The sequence below is a fragment of the Procambarus clarkii genome, chromosome 87 (assembly GCF_040958095.1).
Source record: "Procambarus clarkii isolate CNS0578487 chromosome 87, FALCON_Pclarkii_2.0, whole genome shotgun sequence".
Lineage (NCBI taxonomy): Eukaryota > Metazoa > Arthropoda > Malacostraca > Decapoda > Cambaridae > Procambarus > Procambarus clarkii.
The window spans coordinates 9,773,604-9,794,614 of record NC_091236.1 but is presented as its reverse complement, the minus strand read 5'-3'; the positions used below and the strand labels follow the sequence as shown (position 1 = coordinate 9,794,614).

Sequence of the window (21,011 nt, the reverse complement as noted above, 5' to 3'; positions counted from 1 at the left end):
CTATTTATTTATTTATTTATTTATTTATTTATGCATATACAAGAATGTACATAAGGAGGCGATGAGTCACAATAACGTGGCTGAAGTATGTTGACCAGACCACACACTAGAAATCTATCATATCTATATTTAAAACTGTGTATGGAGTCAGCCTCAACCACATCACTTCCTAATGCATTCAACCTGTTAACTACTCTGACACTGAAAAAGTTCTTTCTAACGTCGCTGTGGCTCATTTTGGCACTTGTGTCCCTTTGTTCGCGTACCACCCGTGTTAAACATAAGAACAAAGGTAACTGCAGAAGGCCTATTGGCCCATACGAGGCAGCTCCAATTTATAACCACCCAATCCCACTCATATGCATGTCCAACCTACGTTTGAAACAATCGAGGGACCCCACCTCCACCACGTTACGCGGTAATTGGTTCCACAAAACAACAGTTACCGAACCAGTAATTTACCCAAGTCTTTCCTAAATTTAAACACATCCAATTTATACCCATTGTTTCGTGTTGATACTTTTAATACCCTATTAATATCCCCTTTGTTATGTCAATTCATCCATTATTTTATTGCATACTAGTGGGGTCGCCCAGCATTGCCCTGGTCTGGCTCTCTCCTCCCCATCTGTCCATCAATATTTAATTTATTTGCCTGTGTTCATCCTGTACCCTAGACCATTCCCTCTGCCAATGTGGGGCAGCTAGCCCTAATCCTGTAGCCTCCAACTTTGGACACACACATTTTAGTATATATTTTTTTACCCGAGGGCCACTATTTTTCTAGTGGCCTCAATGAGGACAAAGCCCGCAGTTTGTCGATGGCTCTCCCCTTTATCATCATGATTTTATACCGAATTTTAAAATTTATCAACATTTTGGCATTTAGGGTTTTGGCTGCTAGGCGATTCCATGGGTTTTTACTCGAATTTACCCGAGGGTCACTCTCTCTAGTGGCCCCGACGAGAACAGGAAGCTGGTGGCTTGTCTAAGGAGTTCCCCATTTGTCATGATTCAAGCTGGATTTTAAAGTTCAGAGTTTTGGCAGGTAGGCAGTTCTATGGGGTTATAACCCTGTGGATGAAAAGGCATCTCCTGTTTTCAGTTCTACAGTGTGGCTTGTTGAGATTGCAACAGTTGTTCCTTGTTTGCATTACATTTAACCTTTTGAAGAAGTTGTCAGGATCAGCATCCTCCAAATTGTACAGTATTTTGAACGTTCATTCAAATAACACTGAAATTGAAAGTTTGTACATTGTAAAAGGAAATGTAATCAAATGTGTGTCCTGCTACAGAAATCAAACCTGGGACTTTTTACTTGTAAATAGACTGATCACTGAACTCCAAAAGATTTATAAAGTTCAAGCAGATAAGAGCGAACGTCAGTACTCCAAACACTGGCTTTTTTACAAATTTTAGTTTTAAAAATGAAGAGAAATGGTTTGAAGCAATTACAATACTGTACCATTCTTTCTAAAGGGCTGTCAAGAGAGCTGGATTTGAAGCCTTTTTAGTTTTCTGCCCTCTTGTAACCCTTGACCCTAAAACCATCTCTCTCAATGTTACCATAGTTTTCAAAACATTGATAGGCACCGATAAGTAAGCACATTATTTCAAATTCCTATATGGAGAAGCACCTGGAGCCTAAGAGAGTAGCCATATGTATTTAATACCAGTACTGTATTACTAATACAACATTCTGATTGCATTTAGTTTACAGTACCTGTACTGTATTAAGTGAACCTGTATAGTATTGTGATGTGTTTTCTACATAAAATTATAATTTTTCGTGGTCATAAGAATAAGTAAATGTCCAATCAATTTGGCTTGGATGACCACAATATGTTCCAAGCTGCACTGACAGGGGTAACCGAGCACAACTGGACTGTCCAGTTATTATATAAATCAACCTGTTGGATACCAGAAAGCCCTCGTAAGTCACTGATTTTGTAACCATTTGTTAATAATGAATCCATAGAGTACTGTATTCCTAAAAGAAAATCCATTAAGTAATGGTAAATTAAAACCAGTTCTTGGATAATTTATTGAAGATTTATAATGTTAACTGAAGTTGTGTTCCAGGACTTCAATGTATAATATAAACAAAATAAATGCATCCTATCAAACAAATACCTGATGTCAAACGACTAGATAATTTACAAAAATCAATACTCACACTGCAAAAGGTTAGGATCTCCATTACAATTCCACTTAAACAAAAAAAAAAGACATTGTTGTTCGCAAGCATACAATATGTTTAGTGTCATCAGCTGCAAAATAAGATAAAGATTTTAAGAGTAATAACATCCAGTCTACAAGCCTATTATGCAAGTTTACCTGTAAACCTTCATAAGATCTCTTCTTATCTTTGCCTTATCTTATAAACCAAAAGAATCTAGAAGACTAACAGTATCCCTGCACGAACTCTTGTACTTCTGCACACCATGAACCATACTGGAGGCTTACAGATAATTCTGAAGATACTTTTCAATTGCCGGCTGTGTAAGTAAAAGACAATAGACAACATTAAGATAATATTGGGCTCATTTGTTAATATTACCATTTGCAAATTATTATAAATGAATGAATGATAAATGTATATTATACATACTGGAGGTCTCCAGATTACACACACACATTCATATAGGCAACCATTATAGACTACATGTACTGTGTGCTTTCCAAACAATATGCTATATTGTGCCTGTTAAGTTTTGTTAAACTACCATTCAAGCTGTCATTGCAATCATTCTGAGCTAACTATGTGCTTTAATATACCTACAATTTTTCTCTCATCTTTTATTTTTTTCATGCTATGTAACTTATCATTTTATAAATTTTGCAAGTATTTACCTACTTATAAGTTTTTTAGATTAAGGACCTGCCCGAAACGCTGCGCGTACTAGTGGCTTTACAAGAATGTAATTACTATGCTATGTATCCTCACAATCCCAATGTATCTTCTAGCAACTAGGGACAACATACAAACATAAATAAGTATATAAATATATAAATATATATATATATATATATATATATATATATATATGTATATATATATATAAATATATATATATATATATATATATATATATATATATATATATATATATATATATATATATATATATATATATATATATATATATATATTACACACTGTAATGTATATATAATGTGTGTATATAGTGTAATAACACAACAAACAGTATAGTTGGGGAAGGGATGTTAAGTGTGTCTGGTCTTGAACGAGTGAGGGGAGGGAGGGGAGGATCAGCTGACACTGTGGCGACCTCTGTTATTGTCTGAACTCCTCGTACCAGCTAAGTAGTACAGTTATGAACAAAACATGTAGATACTTATACATAATGTCTGTATATAGGGAATAAAAGCAAAAACAGTATAGTGGGAAGGGGAAATGTTGGCGAGTGAGGGAAGGAGGTGGCATTGGCTGGCTGGTGCATGGCGGCCACTGGTTGCTGTTTTGACTTACCATACCAACTTAGTGGTTCGTTATGGTGAACAAAACGTGCAGATACTTATATATAACCTGTGAATATAGTGTAATAACAGTAAAACTATTTGTTTATTGTTTTATGAAAAAAATTGAATCACTAATATGCACATCATACTTTTGAGTACTGTATAGGGATGATTCACACATTTCATTATATAAATAATTCACACTACACACTACTGAATAATATTACTGCAAAAAAATGAAGGAAGCAATGGCAAGGACAGAACCATGGAATAAGTAATCAATGCCCCTAAATCCTGGTCCCTTAAAACCCAAGTGGGGCAGCTCCGGGGCTTTCAACCGGGCAACCAACCTGGCTCGTTGCAACAGAGAATCAAGCATGCAACACAGCCACTGCCTGACCCCTAACATCCTCAAGACAGGGAATTGGTAAACTGAATGACAAGCGGGAAACAAGTCCTGCAAAACTCAGGGTTGTAGGTGTCACTGACCCAACAGACAGCATGACAGAGGCAGGACGGGTGATCATCACCACGAGGCAGGGACAATGAATAACCTTCAGCATCGCATAAGGAGAGAGGGGGCTCAACAAACGCATCCAAGGTACCCCCGAGCCCAATGAGGTTTTCCAGGGCCCGTAGGATACGTTAGCCCTACAGAAAGCTTAGGCACTGGGGCTAGCTAATCTGGTAAACCCTGTCTGTAAGCCGGCAAACTGACAACCAGCAGTCACTGTGAAACCTTGGGGCAACAGAGGATGACCACCAACACAACCTAAGGAGACCTAATGGGAAGCTAGGCAAATCACCTCTGCCAAACACATGCGAACATGCTAAAAAACAAAACAAAAAAGCCCCCGAAGCAATGCACAAACAAATTGGCCAACAGAGAGAATTGTCGGCCACCGCGTGTATGCAGTGTGCCCCACCTGGCAAAAATCCATTCCCTACCCAGGGAAAGACGGTAAGCCCAAGACCCCTGACATACCCAAAGGGCGAAAACAACGGCAAGTGACGAAGCCCTCAAATGGGAGTGAGACCCGAAAGTCTCATGGAAGATAACCCTAGAACACAACCCTAGATAATACTTAGCGAAGCCAGCCCTAGGCACATGCAGCCCAGTGTACTGGGAACACCTGGCTAACACAGCTGGCACAGCCACAAAGGCAAAATCCAGACAGGAAAGTGAGGCCAGAGGTGACCTATGGACACCAGGCACATCAATAAAAAACTGGGGTGGTGGGCCGCCAGCTCGCCTGAGTGGGCTCACCCACCCCCCTCCCTTTTGGGGAAGGGGGTGGGAGGGCTCCCCACAGAAAACTAATTATTTTCCCCCCTGTGATAAACACTTGTATAAACAGAGGTGCAGCCCAAAAGTTAAATAAGCTGTGAAACATGCAGTTAAAAAAAAAAGGGACAGAGAGAGAGAGCACATGAAAACAGTTTAATAATAACTTACAATTGGGTTGGTCTGTGGAGAATAGCGTGACACTGGATTTCCTTCTTTGTCAATCAAAAATTTAGTGAAGTTCCATTTGATAAAATTGCCAAGAGTTCCTCCTTGCTTTGACTTTAGGAAATTCCAGAGAGGGTGAGCATCATTCCCATTCACTTTAACTTTGGAAAACATGTCAAACTTTACTCCGTAACCTTGAGCAAACTTTTTAATTTCCTCTTCTGTACCTGGTTCCTAAATTTGGAAAAAAATAAAATAAAATAAATTAACCACCTAGTGTATTAGTTAAAATATACTTTTTAAAGTAAGGGTATGACAACCATTTTATGGTTAGATCCTAGCAACAGTAAACTAATGTCAGCAAACATTTCTTAACACCTTTCTCAAAATGTCTATTACACATGAAAAAATAGTGTTGAATACTATGAAAGGCCAATTTCTGGTGGTTGCCATTCAGTAGCTTCCCATAGCTATAGCACTGGGACTGCCAAGTCTTTGTGAAATGCACCAGGCCTCTCAGACCTTGTGGGACCCTCCGAGACCCACTCCAACCTATTGCAAGCCTGAAGAAGAATCTGGCTCTGGGACAAGGGCAAGCTTGGAGATTGAAGATCAATGGCAAATGAGTTACCAGAATGAATGAACATGCTAAACATGCACTGTTTGTAAGCAACTAACAACAGTGAAGAAAACAAGACAACTGCTGCTGTGGGGCAAAACCCCAATCTTCACTATATGCCTGCCCAAGTTACCTGGGTTGACCACTTCCATACACACTTTTCTTAGGTGGTCTGGGCTGCCATCTAGGAACAATTCAGTGCATCACAGGTGTTTACTTTACAGCAATGATTGCTTGCCTTGTTTTACACAGGAATACTATTTTCCTTCAAGCAGTTGCTTGTTTTGATGCACTTATACTTCCTGGTGTTTTATCTTGTTTTTGAGTTGATCTCTAATCCTCAAGTTTCTCTTGCCTCGGAGCCAGATTCTGATCCTGGCTCCCAATAGGTTGGAGTGGGGTTACCAATGCCTAGCGCAATTCCAAGGCTTGGCAGACCAAGTGCATTAAGCTATGAAGTCAATGAGGGAGGCCCCTCTAAAAAAAATATTTTACATTTATTAATTCTACAACTTCCCCTTTTTCTCCCACTACAGAGTAATCTCAACCACAACTTGACTTAAACAGAACATGGAAAAAAAGCCTATAGACCAGTAGAAGTGAAAGCCTCATTTTGACAGCAGAATCTACTACAACTTCAACTTGTCTTTGTCTGATATGAGGATGAGAAAGTATCAGAGCAAACACAGTACCTTGGGGAACCGAGCTTTTCACAGTGGGTGATCCAATTTTACATTGTTGACTATTACCCTCTGTTTTTGTTCGTTAGGAAATTAAACGTCCGTCTCCTTACTTTGCCAGTAATTTCTTTTGTGCACATTTTGTGCAATTACACCATTGTTACCTTTGTCAAAAACTTAGGCAAAATTTATTTATATTACATAGACATTTGCTCATCTTCCGTGGAATCTAACACTGTGTGGTCTAGTAATTGTGAGAGGCAGGAGCACCCTGTTCTGAACCCATGTTGCCCAGGGTTATATAACACTGATTCTGTGTGTTTTATAATCTTACATCTTAGTCCTCTTTCAAAAAGTTGTTGTGAGTTGTAATGCTAGAGCTATTTGTCTATAATGTTTTGCATCTGTTTTATTACCTCCACTGTGGGGTGGCACATTCTCTGCTGTTTTAAGTAAATTAGGGATAATACCCAACCCATCCTCTTAAAATAACGTCACATTTCGCTCGTGTGCGCGCTATGGCCAAAAATGGATGTACTGTACAGTGCAGTAATATGAAATGAAATCAGCTCATGAAAGTGATGTACTGTCCCGTGTTCTGTTTGAGTCCTCCGGCTTACTCGGTTAGGTTAGGAGAGGAAACTTTCAGTTAACAGTTTTCATGACACTTTGAAACCTTAGGAAATCTTCTTGCCCTCCTAACCTACCAGAAGACCCGTAATTTGCTGTTTTGGAAAAAAAATCCAAAATTTATTTTAAATTATTTTTCATTTTCAAATTATGTCCATTTTTGGCCATACAGGCAAACTGCCAAATTCAGACATAATTTGTAAGAGGACAGGTTGTAATGCCAGTATCTGGGCTCTGCCTCCAAAGATGTTTAGGGCCTGTGATAAGTTTTTTTTCTGCAATTCTTGAATATAGAATTCCAGGAATCTGGGTAGGGGAATGCTGTCTATGGCTACTTGGCTATATGAATTATACTATATTTAACACTGCCATAAATAATAAATATTTAGAAATTAAATTTAAACTTCTGTATACATGTTGCATAGAAAAATACACAAAATGGACCAAAACAGTTTTATAATCAAGACAAAATAAACCTGACAAAAATGTAACAAGTCTCACCTGGCCTCCAAACTGATTGCAGGGAAAGGCAAGGATACACAGACCACTAGACTCATATTTCTCGTGAAGCTGCACCAGCTCGGTGTAGTTCACGGCTGTTTTACCTCATTTACTGGCCACGTTCACCACAATGCAAACATGGCCCCTGGAAGGAGACACAAGAGTACTGACCTTGTACTGTATCACCACTAGGCTCTCAGTTTCCCTACATGCCACTCTTAAACATTAATACAACCTTCAAAACACAATTATGGGATCAGTATGTTGTAAAGTAACATACCCAAGTAAGATGGATGGGTAAGCTAATTAACACTAATCAGTCTCTCCACACATTTCTGTCAGTAAATGTTTCTAGCTCCCTGGGGCCCCATTCATCAGTGATACATACAATGTTTACAATCATTTTGAGTTTGGTGTCAAAATGTTTGCAAATAAATTCTTTAGACAACAGGTGTACAAATTAAAGTGCATTTATAATAGATTATGCACGACAGCGATAAATATATGTTCACGAACTTTTAACATTCATTTAAAGGTGAGGAGAGGTGTTAGTGTTTGGAAGGGGAGTCCCCTTCCATTATAACATCAGGCAGTGATGACTTCTCTGGGGTACACTCTTTCTCACATTTTGCCTGCATACCACTCTCTTCCTCCTTCCTGCCCCAGCCAGGCAGGAGGCAGGAAGCATGTAGCATGGGCTACATGCTTTCTCTAGAACAGATGAAACCATAGGTCTTCATGTTATCACAAGATGTATGTAATTCAACACACACATCACATACATCATGTTCATACCATCAGATCCTGCTGACATTTGTCTTGTTAATTATAATATTGGCAAAAGATATTGATTATGAACAAAGTATCTTTACACGGAGAAAACTTACCTGTATTTTTCCATGGACACATCTTTGCCATCAATGTCTAGTGCATTAAAGTCATAAAAAGATGCACCAGCTGCCTAAAAAAAGAAAAAAGAAAAAAGCATTAAAACTTTGCCTACATCTGTGACTACTAGATTTATTATATATAAAATGTTACAATTTTTAAGTGGTTTGGATTCTGATCCGCAATTTTTCTTTACGGAAACACGTGGGCAAGCACGCTTTTCAAAGAGTTGCAGCAAATAAGAAAGGAAACGAAACACGAGAACCTAAAAATAAAGGAAATTGCAGAAGACCTGATGATCCGTGAGAGGCAGCTTCTATTTACACCCAACCAAACTCACACACACATCTCTAACCTTTGCTTGAAACTATCCACCAATTCTAAACCAATTACATTACAGTACAGTACCTGGTAATTTGTTCCATAAATGAACTACCCTATTTGGAAACCAATATTTTACCAAGTCTTTTCTGAATCTGAATTTATCCATTGTTCTATTTTGTGGTCATACACAGTACAGTGCATCCTTGCTCTATCGAATTCCGGAAGATTTGAACAAATGGTATTCGGTATTAAATATTCCATGAAGCATACAAATGTACGATTAAGTGGGGATTTTTCGTCCAAGCGGTCACTGAGATCGAGTGTGGGAGGTGGCTGTCATCAACTATGATTCAACAAAGTGTAAACAGTGTTTTATTATGCTATCCCATTGTTTCTAGGAAGAAGTGGTAAACGGATGATAAAATGGTGTCAGGGGTCATTGGTGAGAGTTGTTGTCAGAGGGCAAGTGGTGTCAGTAGCTAGGGTTTATTGTCAAGAGGTCAGGTGATATCAGTGGTGGAAGTGGTCAGGGATGGCAGAGTGTGATAGTTGGGTCAGGGGAGGAAGGTGGTGTCAGTGGTGAGTTCTGGCCCCAAGTTATAAGCTAACTGGCAACACATGGCTTGCTAATATCCCTTTTGTTATACCCTTTCTGGGGTGTATAGGGTGTCAGTGAGGGTAGTACCTCTGACAGGAAACAGTCTCGCTTTTGGGTGGCTTCACCTGTTTTGGTCCCCACCTGCACTCAACTCTCACCTGTGGCTCCTAGTAGTGGTTTGTATGCAACAGTGGCCATACCCCAGTAAACCGCTTCGACTGGCAGGCAAAACCAGGTGAGGGTAGCCGAAGGTTTGAGATTCTTCGGTGAATTATGGGTTGTCTACCTACGCATTCAAAGACTGGACCCAAGTCTATGCAGAGGAAACTACCAGAATGGTTCAATGGGCAAAAAGGCGGACCCAGCAAAGCAATGTGGAGCACAGCTAGGATGCAGTGAAACAGAACACTGCTGGCCATCCACTGCATCCTAACCTATCTCCTGCCATCTCGACTTGTCTTGCTGCTGGACCCAAATACGCCGCGATGAGTGAGGCTGATGATTTCCATAACTCTCCTTCACTTTAATCAAGCGCAAGTCATGACTTCAACCCATATATTGAAGTCATAGTCATCCTCACCAACAAACATCTTGCTGTCCAAGATGAATGTTGTTTTTAAGCATTATATCCCCACCTCCAAAGGCCACAGCTTTGGACTGAAATTATTCATACTTTGACAGGAATGGTCTTAAGACATTCTCAAGAACGATCCTCGTGATTTTTACAGTGTGGTGAAACTACTGATAGCTCCACTGTTAAACAAAGGCCACATTTTATATACTGTACAATGTACATAGTGAAAGTGCATAGGCACTAAATGCCAGTGTTAGACCATACAATTTCACTTAGGGAATGCCATACTAAAAAATGGGATGACAAAATGCTGGCATTGCAGCAGAAACATAGGTGCAAGGTGCATATGGTTAAAATCATTAACACTTGTGAAATGGTAAGACAGTGGCAAGGTAATCTGTGTAACCAATTAATCAATCTTTAAACCAAATTGTGTAATGGATTACAACTGATATTCGTTTGGTTTACAAATGTGACCAGATGACTGATGCAGTGGAGTGTTTGCACTAGAGTGTTTAGGGTGCAAGGAAATTGTTCCATCTTGTTGACAACCATGCTGAACATTTACATCAAGTTTATTGTAAAAACAGGAAGAAAACATCTATGTGTATCTTTAGTCTTGCCACTGTGTGGCAAATGCTTGTAAAGGTCGGTGAAATGTCACAGGTAGCAGGCAGACCATCCTCAGACCCACAATGATACATACTGTACTGAACAAACTGTGTCTCAAAGACTTCATGATGCAACACTGCTTTAAGTCTCTACCACCTGTTGGAGGTCGTGCCAAGGCCCAACGCGAGTGATTTGTCAGCAAGAACACAACAGGATGGAAAAGCAACGGAAGTTAAGTTACAACTTGGTGCAGTGTGAGGGACGGAAGGAAGCGGGAGGTTGAGGTGTGTGGGGACAACTGCTTGCGAGATTATCACCCCCTTCAAAACCTCCGAGTTTCATAGCACAGCATAAACAATGTAATTAGTGAAATACTGTACTGTATTGTGTATGTGTAATGTGATAGTGGCAAATAATTTTTTTACTGTTCTAAGGTTATAACATATAAGTGATGCATATCACAGTGTATCTATGTTCCACACATTCTATGATAATTTTTCTACCACACACATTGGTAGAAAAATTACCAATGTTGACAATTCAATGTACCACTGCACTAAGAAAAAATGGAAAACCTTAAGTATATGAAAAACAAAATAATATATTGATTGCAAGATGAAATAAGTACTGTATATTATTCCTCACATGCCAGACATAACCCAGCCAGGCAGCGTGCATCATCAGCAAGATGTGATGATCCCATCAATAACATGTCTCTTCATTACACCCCAAAGTAAATTACTTCTGATTTTTGGGAAATTTTCTTGGGCTCAGGGCAAGGTTTTAACAATACAAGAAAAGAAATTTATATGTATAGAGATAATGCCCAATTTATCCTATGCACATTCCGAGGATTAATAAAGTAGTTTTACATAGATTTTTACATTCTTAATTCATTTCTATCTAGCTTTCTTTCTAATAAGTTTTTTTTAATCTCATGTTTAACTATTTTTAATTGTTCTTATTGAATCTTGGAATGGCATTATTATGTCTAGGGACACTTTAAAGTACTGTACAGTACAGTCTTTAAATCTGGCACCTATGTGCAAAGAACCCAGATGTGCATGCGTCAGGACGCTTCTGGGATGCCTGAAAATTAGCAAGTCTTTAGAAGCAATAAAAAACTCGGAAAATGCGAACAAGCTTTACAATAGACATTTAATACAGTACTTTAAACCAATGTAAATGTGCATAGTATACAATTGAAAAATTATATGAAGTCCTACAATGAAATAGGATAATTAAATATTAGAAAACAAGTGTTGAAACCATACTGATGAGTGAGTATGTGAAGGGTGAGAAAGAAGAGGATGCATATGTGTATAATTACTAAAGTGTAATTACAATACAGGATTAGAGCTATGCTCAAGGGATTCAGTCTTCCAAATACTCTAGTCACGCATTGCTTTGTAACTACTGATGATTTTGGTGAGATCACGGGCAATGCACGGACTACCTGGAGGTGCATGACGGGTCTAAGGTATAGAAAAGTGAGACATTCTGCCCGAAACGCTGCGCGTACTAGAGGCTTTACAAGATTGTAAATACTATGCTATGTATTCTCTCTAACCCAATGTATATAACCCTTGTATATAAATAAATAAATAAATAAAAATAAAACATGTTCTTATATGCAAATATTCCCCTAAAACATTCTATTGCGAACAATTTGATACCAAATTGAACGACGTAGCATGAAAATTAAGGTCACAAAGCTGAAAGAGAGAACGGTATAATCATATTTATGTGGTGGCGAGTTCACGCTCAACGCTCTGCCTACCTTGAGTTGTGAGGGAGAGGGGGAAGCTGTGCGCCAGGCACGTGATAGTGCTAAAATAGTTTAATATAATCCATAAACATTACAATAAATATCCAAATTACACTATTATTCAAGATTTAAATTACACAAAAATTTAACTTCAGATACTGCACATGACCCTCCAATAATTCCTGAACGGTAACAGGATAAAGATGAATACATACCAATTTCTGGGGGGAGCCCCATCGGCTCCCCGGAGCTATCCCAGGCTGATATGCTAATGTCAGACTTTGGCATCAGTCATGTGTATGGAGTTCTTAGGCCTACCGGGGACCACGGCCAGAACCGGGCCCCCTCAGAGAGGCAAGGGGAGCAATGGCCTATAGAAGCCCCCGTGTAGTTGGAAGCATTCTATGTCTGCCATCGACCGGAACAGGCACCCAGAAAGGTAAGCGCCCCAAAACAAACCCCTATTCTGGTTAAAATTGCTACCTAATACCGAACTAGTGAATAGAACTCCCCAACCGAAAACAAGCAAATTAGTGTGACGTCACACACTGCCGCGCCGCTGTCTGCGCAGCTCCCCCCTCCCCGGGAGGGGGAAGGGGGAGCCCCAGACCCCCCGCGCCGGCTACCCACACCTCAGTTCTTGAGGCTGATGCTATAGGCGATGGTCGTGTGCTCTGGCTCCGGTGTCGCTACTGCACTGTGCTTTGAGTGTGGTGTTAGTTTTGTGGGTGCGAGAGCCAGGAGTTATCTTCAGTACTCGGGCTGCATGCGCCTAGGGCTGCCTTCCCTAGGTGCCCTGTAAGTACTGCCCTTGGGGCTTGGGGCCACCTTCCACAGGCTCCTCGGGGTCTGCCTCTGCTGGTCCGTTTTACCTTTCGGTTTTTCGGCCGCCTGTTGGGCTCTTGGGTGTTCTGTTCTCCCTTGTTACCGGCAGGTAAGAGGCAGTTTGCACTGGTAGGGGCGCAGGGTGCTGCTCTGCTTGTAATTCCCGACATCGCGGCCGGCTCTGTTCCTTGGGGTTCGCTGTCCTCTTGCGGGGTTTTGTTTTTCTTTTTGTTTTTGCCTGGTGGGGGGTTCTGTCATTTTATTCAGTTTGTTTTTGCCCTTCCACTGTTCTCCTCGGTGGCGCCCCCTGCTAGGTCCCCGTGAGTGTACACGTCCCTGGGGTTCAGCTTTAGAAGTTTGCTTGGTAGTTTTGGGCGCCGGTTTGCAGCACCCTGCAGGAGCCGGTCGGCCGAGCGGACAGCACGCGGGACTTGTGATCCTGTGGTCCTGGGTTCGATCCCAGGCGCCGGCGAGAAACAATGGGCAGAGTTTCTTTCACCCAATGCCCCTGTTACCTAGCAGTAAAATAGGTACCTGGGTGTTAGTCAGCTGTCACGGGCTGCTTCCTGGGGGTGGAGGCCTGGTCGAGGACCGGGCCGCGGGGACACTAAAGCCCCGAAATCATCTCAAGATAACCTCAAGATAACCCTGCCTGGGACTACCTGAGCGCGAGTCCTCTTAAAGTAAACGCTCAGGACCCTGGGAATCCCCTAGGGGGCGCGTGGGTCCGATGGATGTGACCCCGGAGTCCCCACTCGCTGTGTGCGAGTTTGAGGGTTGCTCGGTCCCCTTGTCTCAGGGTGACCCTCATTGTTTTTGCCTCTGCCACGCTGCCTGTTGGGTCGGTGATACTTTCGACCCTGAGTCCTGTGAGTGTTGCTGCTTGCTTGTGACTCAATTTACCCAATCCTCTGATGATTCTATTCGGGTACAGGCGGCACGTGCGTTGCAGTCTAGGTTTCGTCTGTTGCAACGCGCTCGGTTGGTTGCTTCCCCGGATGCCCCGGGGCTGCCCCGCTTTGCTTTTCGAGACCCGGACTTGGGGGTGGGGGTCGCTTCGATCCTGGTTCAGTCCGCACCTCCTCGTCCTTCCCCTTCTGTTCGTTCTGGTCCCCCGCCCCTGCTTCCGGCCCCGAAGCGTCTGAGGGTTTCGGGGTCGGAGCAGGGGTTACTTGATCTCGAGACTCGGGCAGCTTCGGGGGTTGCCCCTTCCGGGGGGGCGGCAGAGGCATTCGAGTCTTGTCTCCCGGCCGAAGCTTCAGGGTCTGACCAGTGGGCCCCCCTTCCTCCAGCTTTTCCGGCTGCTCCGTCCTTGTCTTGTGGGGTCGGGGCTTGGGGAGAGGACTCGGCCTCGGGTCCTGTGGTGACGGACCTCGAGGCTGGGGAGGGGCTGACTTGGGGGCCTTGGGCCCCGCTGGACCCCGCCTGGGTTTTTCTTCCCACTGAGCGGGGCTTATTGTTACAAGGAGTGGGGTTTTCTTTCCCCCCCTCTGCGTACGAGTTGGATTTGGTGTCGGCCCCTCCCCGGGTACGGTTCCGTGTTCCCCCGGGTACGTCGGTTCCGTCCTTCCGGAGGTTTTCGGCTTATCGCATCCAACCTGGTGTGGTGCGAGCGGCCTTTGCAGCTTACCTCCTGCGTGACCCGGATTATGCCTCAGAAATGGATCCGTCCACGTTCAGGTTTGGGACTTCGTTCCCTTTCTGGCTCCGTTACGAGGTTCCGGAGTCATCCTGGCTAGCAGACTGCCCCTTGTTTGGTCTGGATTCCTGGCATTCCTTCTGTCGTTCCCGCACGCTGGAGTGGCGGGAAGCTTCCACGGTGCTTCAGGTTTTCCTGGGGGGTGACCTTGAGTACCTGAATGAGTGCTTGTTTGCCCCTGCCCTTCCCCGCGATGTGGGCGTTATTCAGCTCCATGTGCAGGTTCCCTCCCTTTCGGCGGCGCTCGTGGCGGAGGACTTGCGCGCTCGGGGCCTTTTGTGTTCGGCCTTGCGGTTCTTTTCCCTCCTGGAGCTGTCTTCGGATTGGCTCGTGGAGGATGTGGGGACGCTTGGGTCCGTCCCGGGGTCCGGCACCTTGTCCTCGGCTGCGCGTTCGTCGGCTGCCTTGTTGAAGCTGTTCACGCCGATTTTGCGGGATGCGGTTTCCCTGTTCTATGCTTCCCGTCTCGCGTGTCGGCAGGCGGTGCTGGGTTCCTCCGTGGAATCTGCTTGGGCTCTGGCTCTTAGGCGTTCTTCACCTTTTTGTCCTCTCCTGTTTGGGGAGTCGGCCGTGGCGCAGTTTATTCAGGCTGCGTCGGCGGCTTGTCGTCCGATGTCGGACTTGTTGGTTTTCCGGGGGTCCCGGGGTGGGTCTTCCCGGAAAGGTCGTGCCAGGGCTCGGGGTTCCTCTCGTCGTGGTAGGCCTCTGGTGTCAGGTTTGGGGTTGGCTCCTCCTGCGGACCCTCCCTCGTCTGGTCGGCGCGGTGTTCGCGCTGTGCGGGGTTCTGGGTCTCGTAAGGGTCGCCGGCCCTTTCGCGGTTTGCCCCTTTGACGGGGCGATGGGGGGGCGGCTTGCGCTGTTCGCCCGCGCCTGGTCCCACGATTCGTGGGCCTTTCGGGTCGTGTCTCGCGGCCTGCGGTGGCGTTGGGTGGCCCCTCCCCCCTTTGGGGGGTCGGGGCTGGCGGGGCAGGCTTCTTCCCCTGCGCTCTGTCGAGTCGTCTTGGAGTGGGTACGCTTGGGCGTCGTCGAAACGACGTCGTCCCTCAGATGGGTTTCCCGTCTGTTTCCGGTTCCGAAACGGGACTGCGCGGACCTGCGGTTCATTCTGGACTTGTCCCGTCTGAACCCCTGGGTTCATTGCCCCTCCTTTCGGATGACTACGCTGTCTCAGGTTCGGCTCCTCTTGGAGCCGGGTGCTTGGATGGTGTCCCTGGACCTCCGGGACGCTTATTGGCATGTCCCGATTCATCCGCGGTTCAGGGACTGGCTCGGTTTTGTAGTGGGGCGTCTGAGTTACCGCTTTCGTTGTCTCCCGTTCGGGTTGAACCTGGCACCTCGCGTGTTCACACGCCTTACACGGGTTGTGGTGGCTCGTTTGCGTCTCCTAGGTGTTCGGGTGTTGGCCTACCTCGACGACTGGCTGGTTTGGGCTCCCAGCCAGTCAGCTTGCTTGCTAGCCAGGGATTTGGTTCTTTCCCAGCTCGCCGGGTTCGGGTTCTTGGTGAACTGGAGGAAGTCCCATCTGGTTCCCTCTCAGGTTCGGACTTGGCTGGGTCTCGTGTGGGACTCTCGGACCGCCTCCTTGTCTCTCCCTCCGGAGTCTCTCCTGCGGCTGCGGTCCCGCCTTCGTCTGTTTCTGGAGGGCCCTCGGGTCACCCGGCGGTTGCTCGAGGGGCTGTGCGGGAGCCTGAACTTCGCGATGGTGGTCTACCCGCCGGGTCGGGTTTGGCTTCGACGGCTGTTCTGGTTCCTTCGGGGTTCCCTCTTCCGCCTCTCTCGCGATCGCAGAGTTCGACCCCCGGGGGACTTGCGTCGGTTGCTGCGTCACCGGCTTCCTCTTCGGGTTTTTCGGGGTTCAGTGCCTTGGCGCCTACCCGAGCCCTCGCTCGATGTGTACACGGATGCGTCGTCTCTCGGCTGGGGTTTTGTGACCAGTGCTCACCAGGCCGGCCAGGGGCGTTGGGATCCGTCCTTCCGTCGAGCTCACAGTACGGTGCGGGAGTTCGCGGCAGTGTGGTTTGCTCTGGGGAGGATTCGGGTGGCCCGCGGATCGACGATTCGGCTCCATTCGGACTGCTCTCCGGTGGTTCATTGCCTGAACCGCGGGGGTTCGATGCGGTCCTTGTCTCTTTGGGGTTGGTCGCTTCGGGTGACTCGTCTGCTGAGTTCTCGGGGTTTGGCTCTCCTGGCGGTTCACGTACGGGGCGTGTCCAACGTCTTGGCCGACGCCCTGTCTCGCTTCGTTCCCCTCTCCACGGAGTGGACGGTCGACGACGAGTCCTTCCGTTGGCTTTGCCAGACGTTCGGGCGCCCCGAGGTGGACCTCTTCGCGTCGGCGTGGTCGCGGCGTCTTCCCGTTTATGCGGCGCCCTTCCCCGATTGCGAGGCCGTCGGGGTCGATGCCTTTCGGCTCGACTGGTCGAGGTGGGGGTTCCTGTACCTCTTTCCCCCAGTTCGGCTGTTGCTCCAGGTCCTGACTCGCTTAGAGACTTACCGGGGGAGAGTTGTCCTTCTGGCCCCTTGGTGGCCGGCCCAGCCTTGGTTTCAGGCGCTGGTTGCTCGGTGTCCGAACCCGAGGGTTTTCCCGCGGCTCCGCCTCTTTCAGCAGATCGGGCCGGTACGTCACGTAGCTGGTTCGATCTTCTCCTCGAGTCTTCGCGTATGGTTTTTTTGACTCGAGTCTATCATCATCTCTATGGTGCTCAGGTGGCCTCCTTGTTGGTGTCCCACCTGAGGGCTTCTTCTCGGCGGCAGTATGAAGTTTCCTGGCGGTCCTTCCGTTTCTTTTTGCGTCTTCGTCGTGTTAGCTCCTTGTCTGTTCGGGTGGTCTTGTCCTTCCTCTCGTGGTTGTTTCAGGACCGTCATCTTATGCCTAACACTGTCGCTTCGTATCGTGCGGCGCTGGCGGAGCCGCTTCAGCTTGCTTTCGGTATCGATGTTACGTCTGCGCCGTTTCGCAAGCTGTCTCGTGCATTGTTTCACCTCCGGCCTGCTCATGCGTCGCCTGAGCCGTCCTGGTCTTTGGACAGAGTGCTCTCTTTCCTTTCATCTCCTCGTTTCGTTGTGGCCCCTTCGGTCCAGGATTGTTTTTCCAAGGCACTTTTCTTGTTGGCTTTGGCCTCTGGGGGTCGGGTAGGGGAGCTTCATGCTCTCCTCCGGCGCAGGGGTTTCTGCTCTTTTGGTCGTGGTGATAGTTTTGTTCGTTTCCAGCCGTCTCCTTCTTTTCTGGCGAAGAATGAGACTGCTGCGTTCCGGAGGGGTCCATGGGTGGTTGATGCTTGGTTGGTCAGGCCGGGGGTGCATCATGTTTTGTGTCCGGTTGCGGCGCTTCGCCGTTATTTGCGCGCCACAGCTTCTGTGTCCGGGGACGCGCTGTGGGTTGATCCGGTTTCCCTTCTTCCCTGTTCGCGGGTTCGGGTCTCTCAGGTCGTCCGCAGGGTTATTAGGTCTAGCCAGCCTGCGGTCTATCCCCGTGCCCATGACGTTCGTAAGTTCGCGGCTCTTGCTGCCGTCTTTGGGAATATGTCTTGGTCTGATATTCGGGCGCGGGGATTTTGGCGGTCGAACAGGGTCCTGGCTGCTCGTTACCTTGTGAATGTCCCTGGCCCTCGTCGGGCCTGTGTTGCTTTGGGTCGGCGGTTGCAGCCAGTTGTCTCGGCTTCGAGTTGAGGGGTGAGCGACGACCGCCTCCCGGGTAAGTCCCTCTTTTTCTGTCTGTGGGTAGTTAGCTCCGGGGAGCCGATGGGGCTCCCCCCAGAAAACCAGCGTTGAATGTAATGAAACGCCATTTTCTGGGTGAGTCCCGGAGGCTCCCCGGCATCCCTCCCTCCCTCCGGTCGGCGGTTTTTCGCGTTTTTGACATCCAGCCTCAAGAACTGAGGTGTGGGTAGCCGGCGCGGGGGGTCTGGGGCTCCCCCTTCCCCCTCCCGGGGAGGGGGGAGCTGCGCAGACAGCGGCGCGGCAGTGTGTGACGTCACACTAATTTGCTTGTTTTCGGTTGGGGAGTTCTATTCACTAGTTCGGTATTAGGTAGCAATTTTAACCAGAATAGGGGTTTGTTTTGGGGCGCTTACCTTTCTGGGTGCCTGTTCCGGTCGATGGCAGACATAGAATGCTTCCAACTACACGGGGGCTTCTATAGGCCATTGCTCCCCTTGCCTCTCTGAGGGGGCCCGGTTCTGGCCGTGGTCCCCGGTAGGCCTAAGAACTCCATACACATGACTGATGCCAAAGTCTGACATTAGCATATCAGCCTGGGATAGCTCCGGGGAGCCTCCGGGACTCACCCAGAAAATGGCGTTTCATTACATTCAACGCTGGTTATATACTTAGCGTAAGAACACGTAGTCCAAAAGACAAACTTTTAATAGAAATAGTACTAAAGGAGATTCTTACTCACCATGACTAATGGTCTTGTATAAGCTGCCACAAAAGCACTTCCACTAACTGCCAGGAAACTCTGAGCTGCAAAGACATATAAATATGTTAATATTTAATAATCTATAACTGTCAATCATGAACAATGAAAGTATTTTGTTGGTGACTGACTACACAAACTCTTCAAGCAGTGCAGGAGGCACACTTCTATACTATGCACCAAATCATACGCCATCTATTACAGGAATTTGCACATAAACGATATATTTTTAAGCTTATAAAACCCTGCTACTTAGTGTATAGTGCTAGCATGTTCCAGATAATTGTAAACAGAATATCACTGATACATAATGAAATCACATTAATGTGATGCCTCAATGAGAAAATCAGAAGGAGCCATGAGGAGGACTAACTTACACACTTGGTACTCCCAAGCATACACCCTAGGCAACTACACCATGACATGGTAGGTAGAAAGCAGTGCAACCTGGGACTCAATTGAATCTTCTTGAGGTCCTGAGGTTTCCACTGTAGCCCAGCGAGGGTTTTACCCATATTCCCCCCCCCCCCCAACATGCACTCTGGCTGTGGCCCAGGAGTTCTCCCTCCAACACTTGTGCTTGGGAGCACCAATTGCCCAGGTCTGAATCCTCCTCATAGCTCCTAATGATTTTCTCGTCACCATACCCCACTACCTATGGGAACTTCCTAGCCTAGTGGAGATGACAGTCACACGTGCAGAATCTATGCCAAAAATTTCCAATGCATTTTGAGCGTTAAAATTAATTTTTACATTAAATGTTGGTATATTCTAACCGTGTTTTTCAATATACTGTACAGCATTAGATGGAGCACACAGCAGTGCCTGGCTCTCTGTCTCCCTTCCTCCCCCCCCCCCCCCTGTCTTCTTCTTCCCTCCAATCAATTCAGTCAATATCTCTTTTTTTTTTTATAACAAATACTTAAGTCCATGGATTCTGAGGAGAACATTTCCCATTCACAGGCTTCATGGAGGAGCAGTGGGGCTGCCCTGGGAGAGAGAGAGACCCTTGTGAAGTGTATAATGCAGTACTGCAAGAGACAAACAGCAGTGTTTAAAGTTGAAAAAAACAGTCTGGAACTCTTACATTAGAAATCCCCACAGTACAATAGGCAGTTCTACACATGCGCAGAGCATTGTCATAGCAAGAAGCCTAATTACCGTCTTGTCATTTTATATGTAAATGAGCCTAAATGTCCAGCACAAGATGTTTTACCCAAATTTCTGTACAGTGTAGAAGTTTATTAGTGAATTAATGTCAGCATTAATTTTGTTAAGAACATTACGAGATGGTAACCTAATTTTTGTATTACTGTAGTTTTAGCAAATTTCCAAAATGTTTAAATATATTCTAAGCATTTCATAATTGTTAAACTAGAGATTGTCCTAATGACAGCAGATAAGATAAATTTATGTGGTCTTAAGGTACTGTTTAATATTCCCCAAATGCTTTTCTGTTTTAATATTCACCAAATGCCAAATTCACCATACAGTACTGTACTTTTCAACACTTGCTACACGTAAGGAGCATAACTGGCCAACCTCTCACGGTGTTCAGAGAACGCGACAAACCCCTCCAAAGGATACCTGATCACCCAGGCTGTGATTCATACGTCAGGCTGCGAGTAGCCACGTCCAACAGCTTGGTTGACCAGATGACCAAACGGGAGGCTTGGTCAGAGACCGGGCCGCGAGGTCGTTGATCCCTGGAAGTTACACAAGGTAGCCACAAGGTAGGTAATGCAATAAACTTATTATTCTTATAAAAGTGTATGTGCTAGAATGTGCTAATAATGTACTTATATGGCTTCATATTACATAACTAAATTTGGGGCTAGGCAAAAGATTATGCACATAATATAAAATTATGTAAAAAAATGCGAGGCTTACAAATTTCAGTTATAAATGGATTCTGCATGGATTATATACTGTATTGTGGT

At 45.7% G+C, this 21,011-nt stretch overlaps 1 protein-coding gene across 1 annotated transcript; it reads right to left on the bottom strand.

Annotated features, from left to right (window-relative positions):
- Positions 1 to 2,030: 2,030 nt before the first annotated feature.
- On the bottom strand, positions 2,031 to 20,777 carry LOC123746973 (phospholipid hydroperoxide glutathione peroxidase). The gene is made up of 6 exons (XM_069317403.1): positions 20,659 to 20,777; positions 19,054 to 19,118; positions 8,254 to 8,327; positions 7,367 to 7,511; positions 4,940 to 5,170; positions 2,031 to 2,498 (listed from the first exon to the last, which is right to left on the bottom strand). The coding sequence occupies exons 2-6, from the start codon at positions 19,054 to 19,056 to the stop codon at positions 2,463 to 2,465; spliced, it is 489 nt and encodes a 162-aa protein (XP_069173504.1). The 5' UTR covers positions 19,057 to 19,118; positions 20,659 to 20,777; the 3' UTR covers positions 2,031 to 2,462.
- Between the last annotated feature and the right edge of the window lie 234 nt (positions 20,778 to 21,011).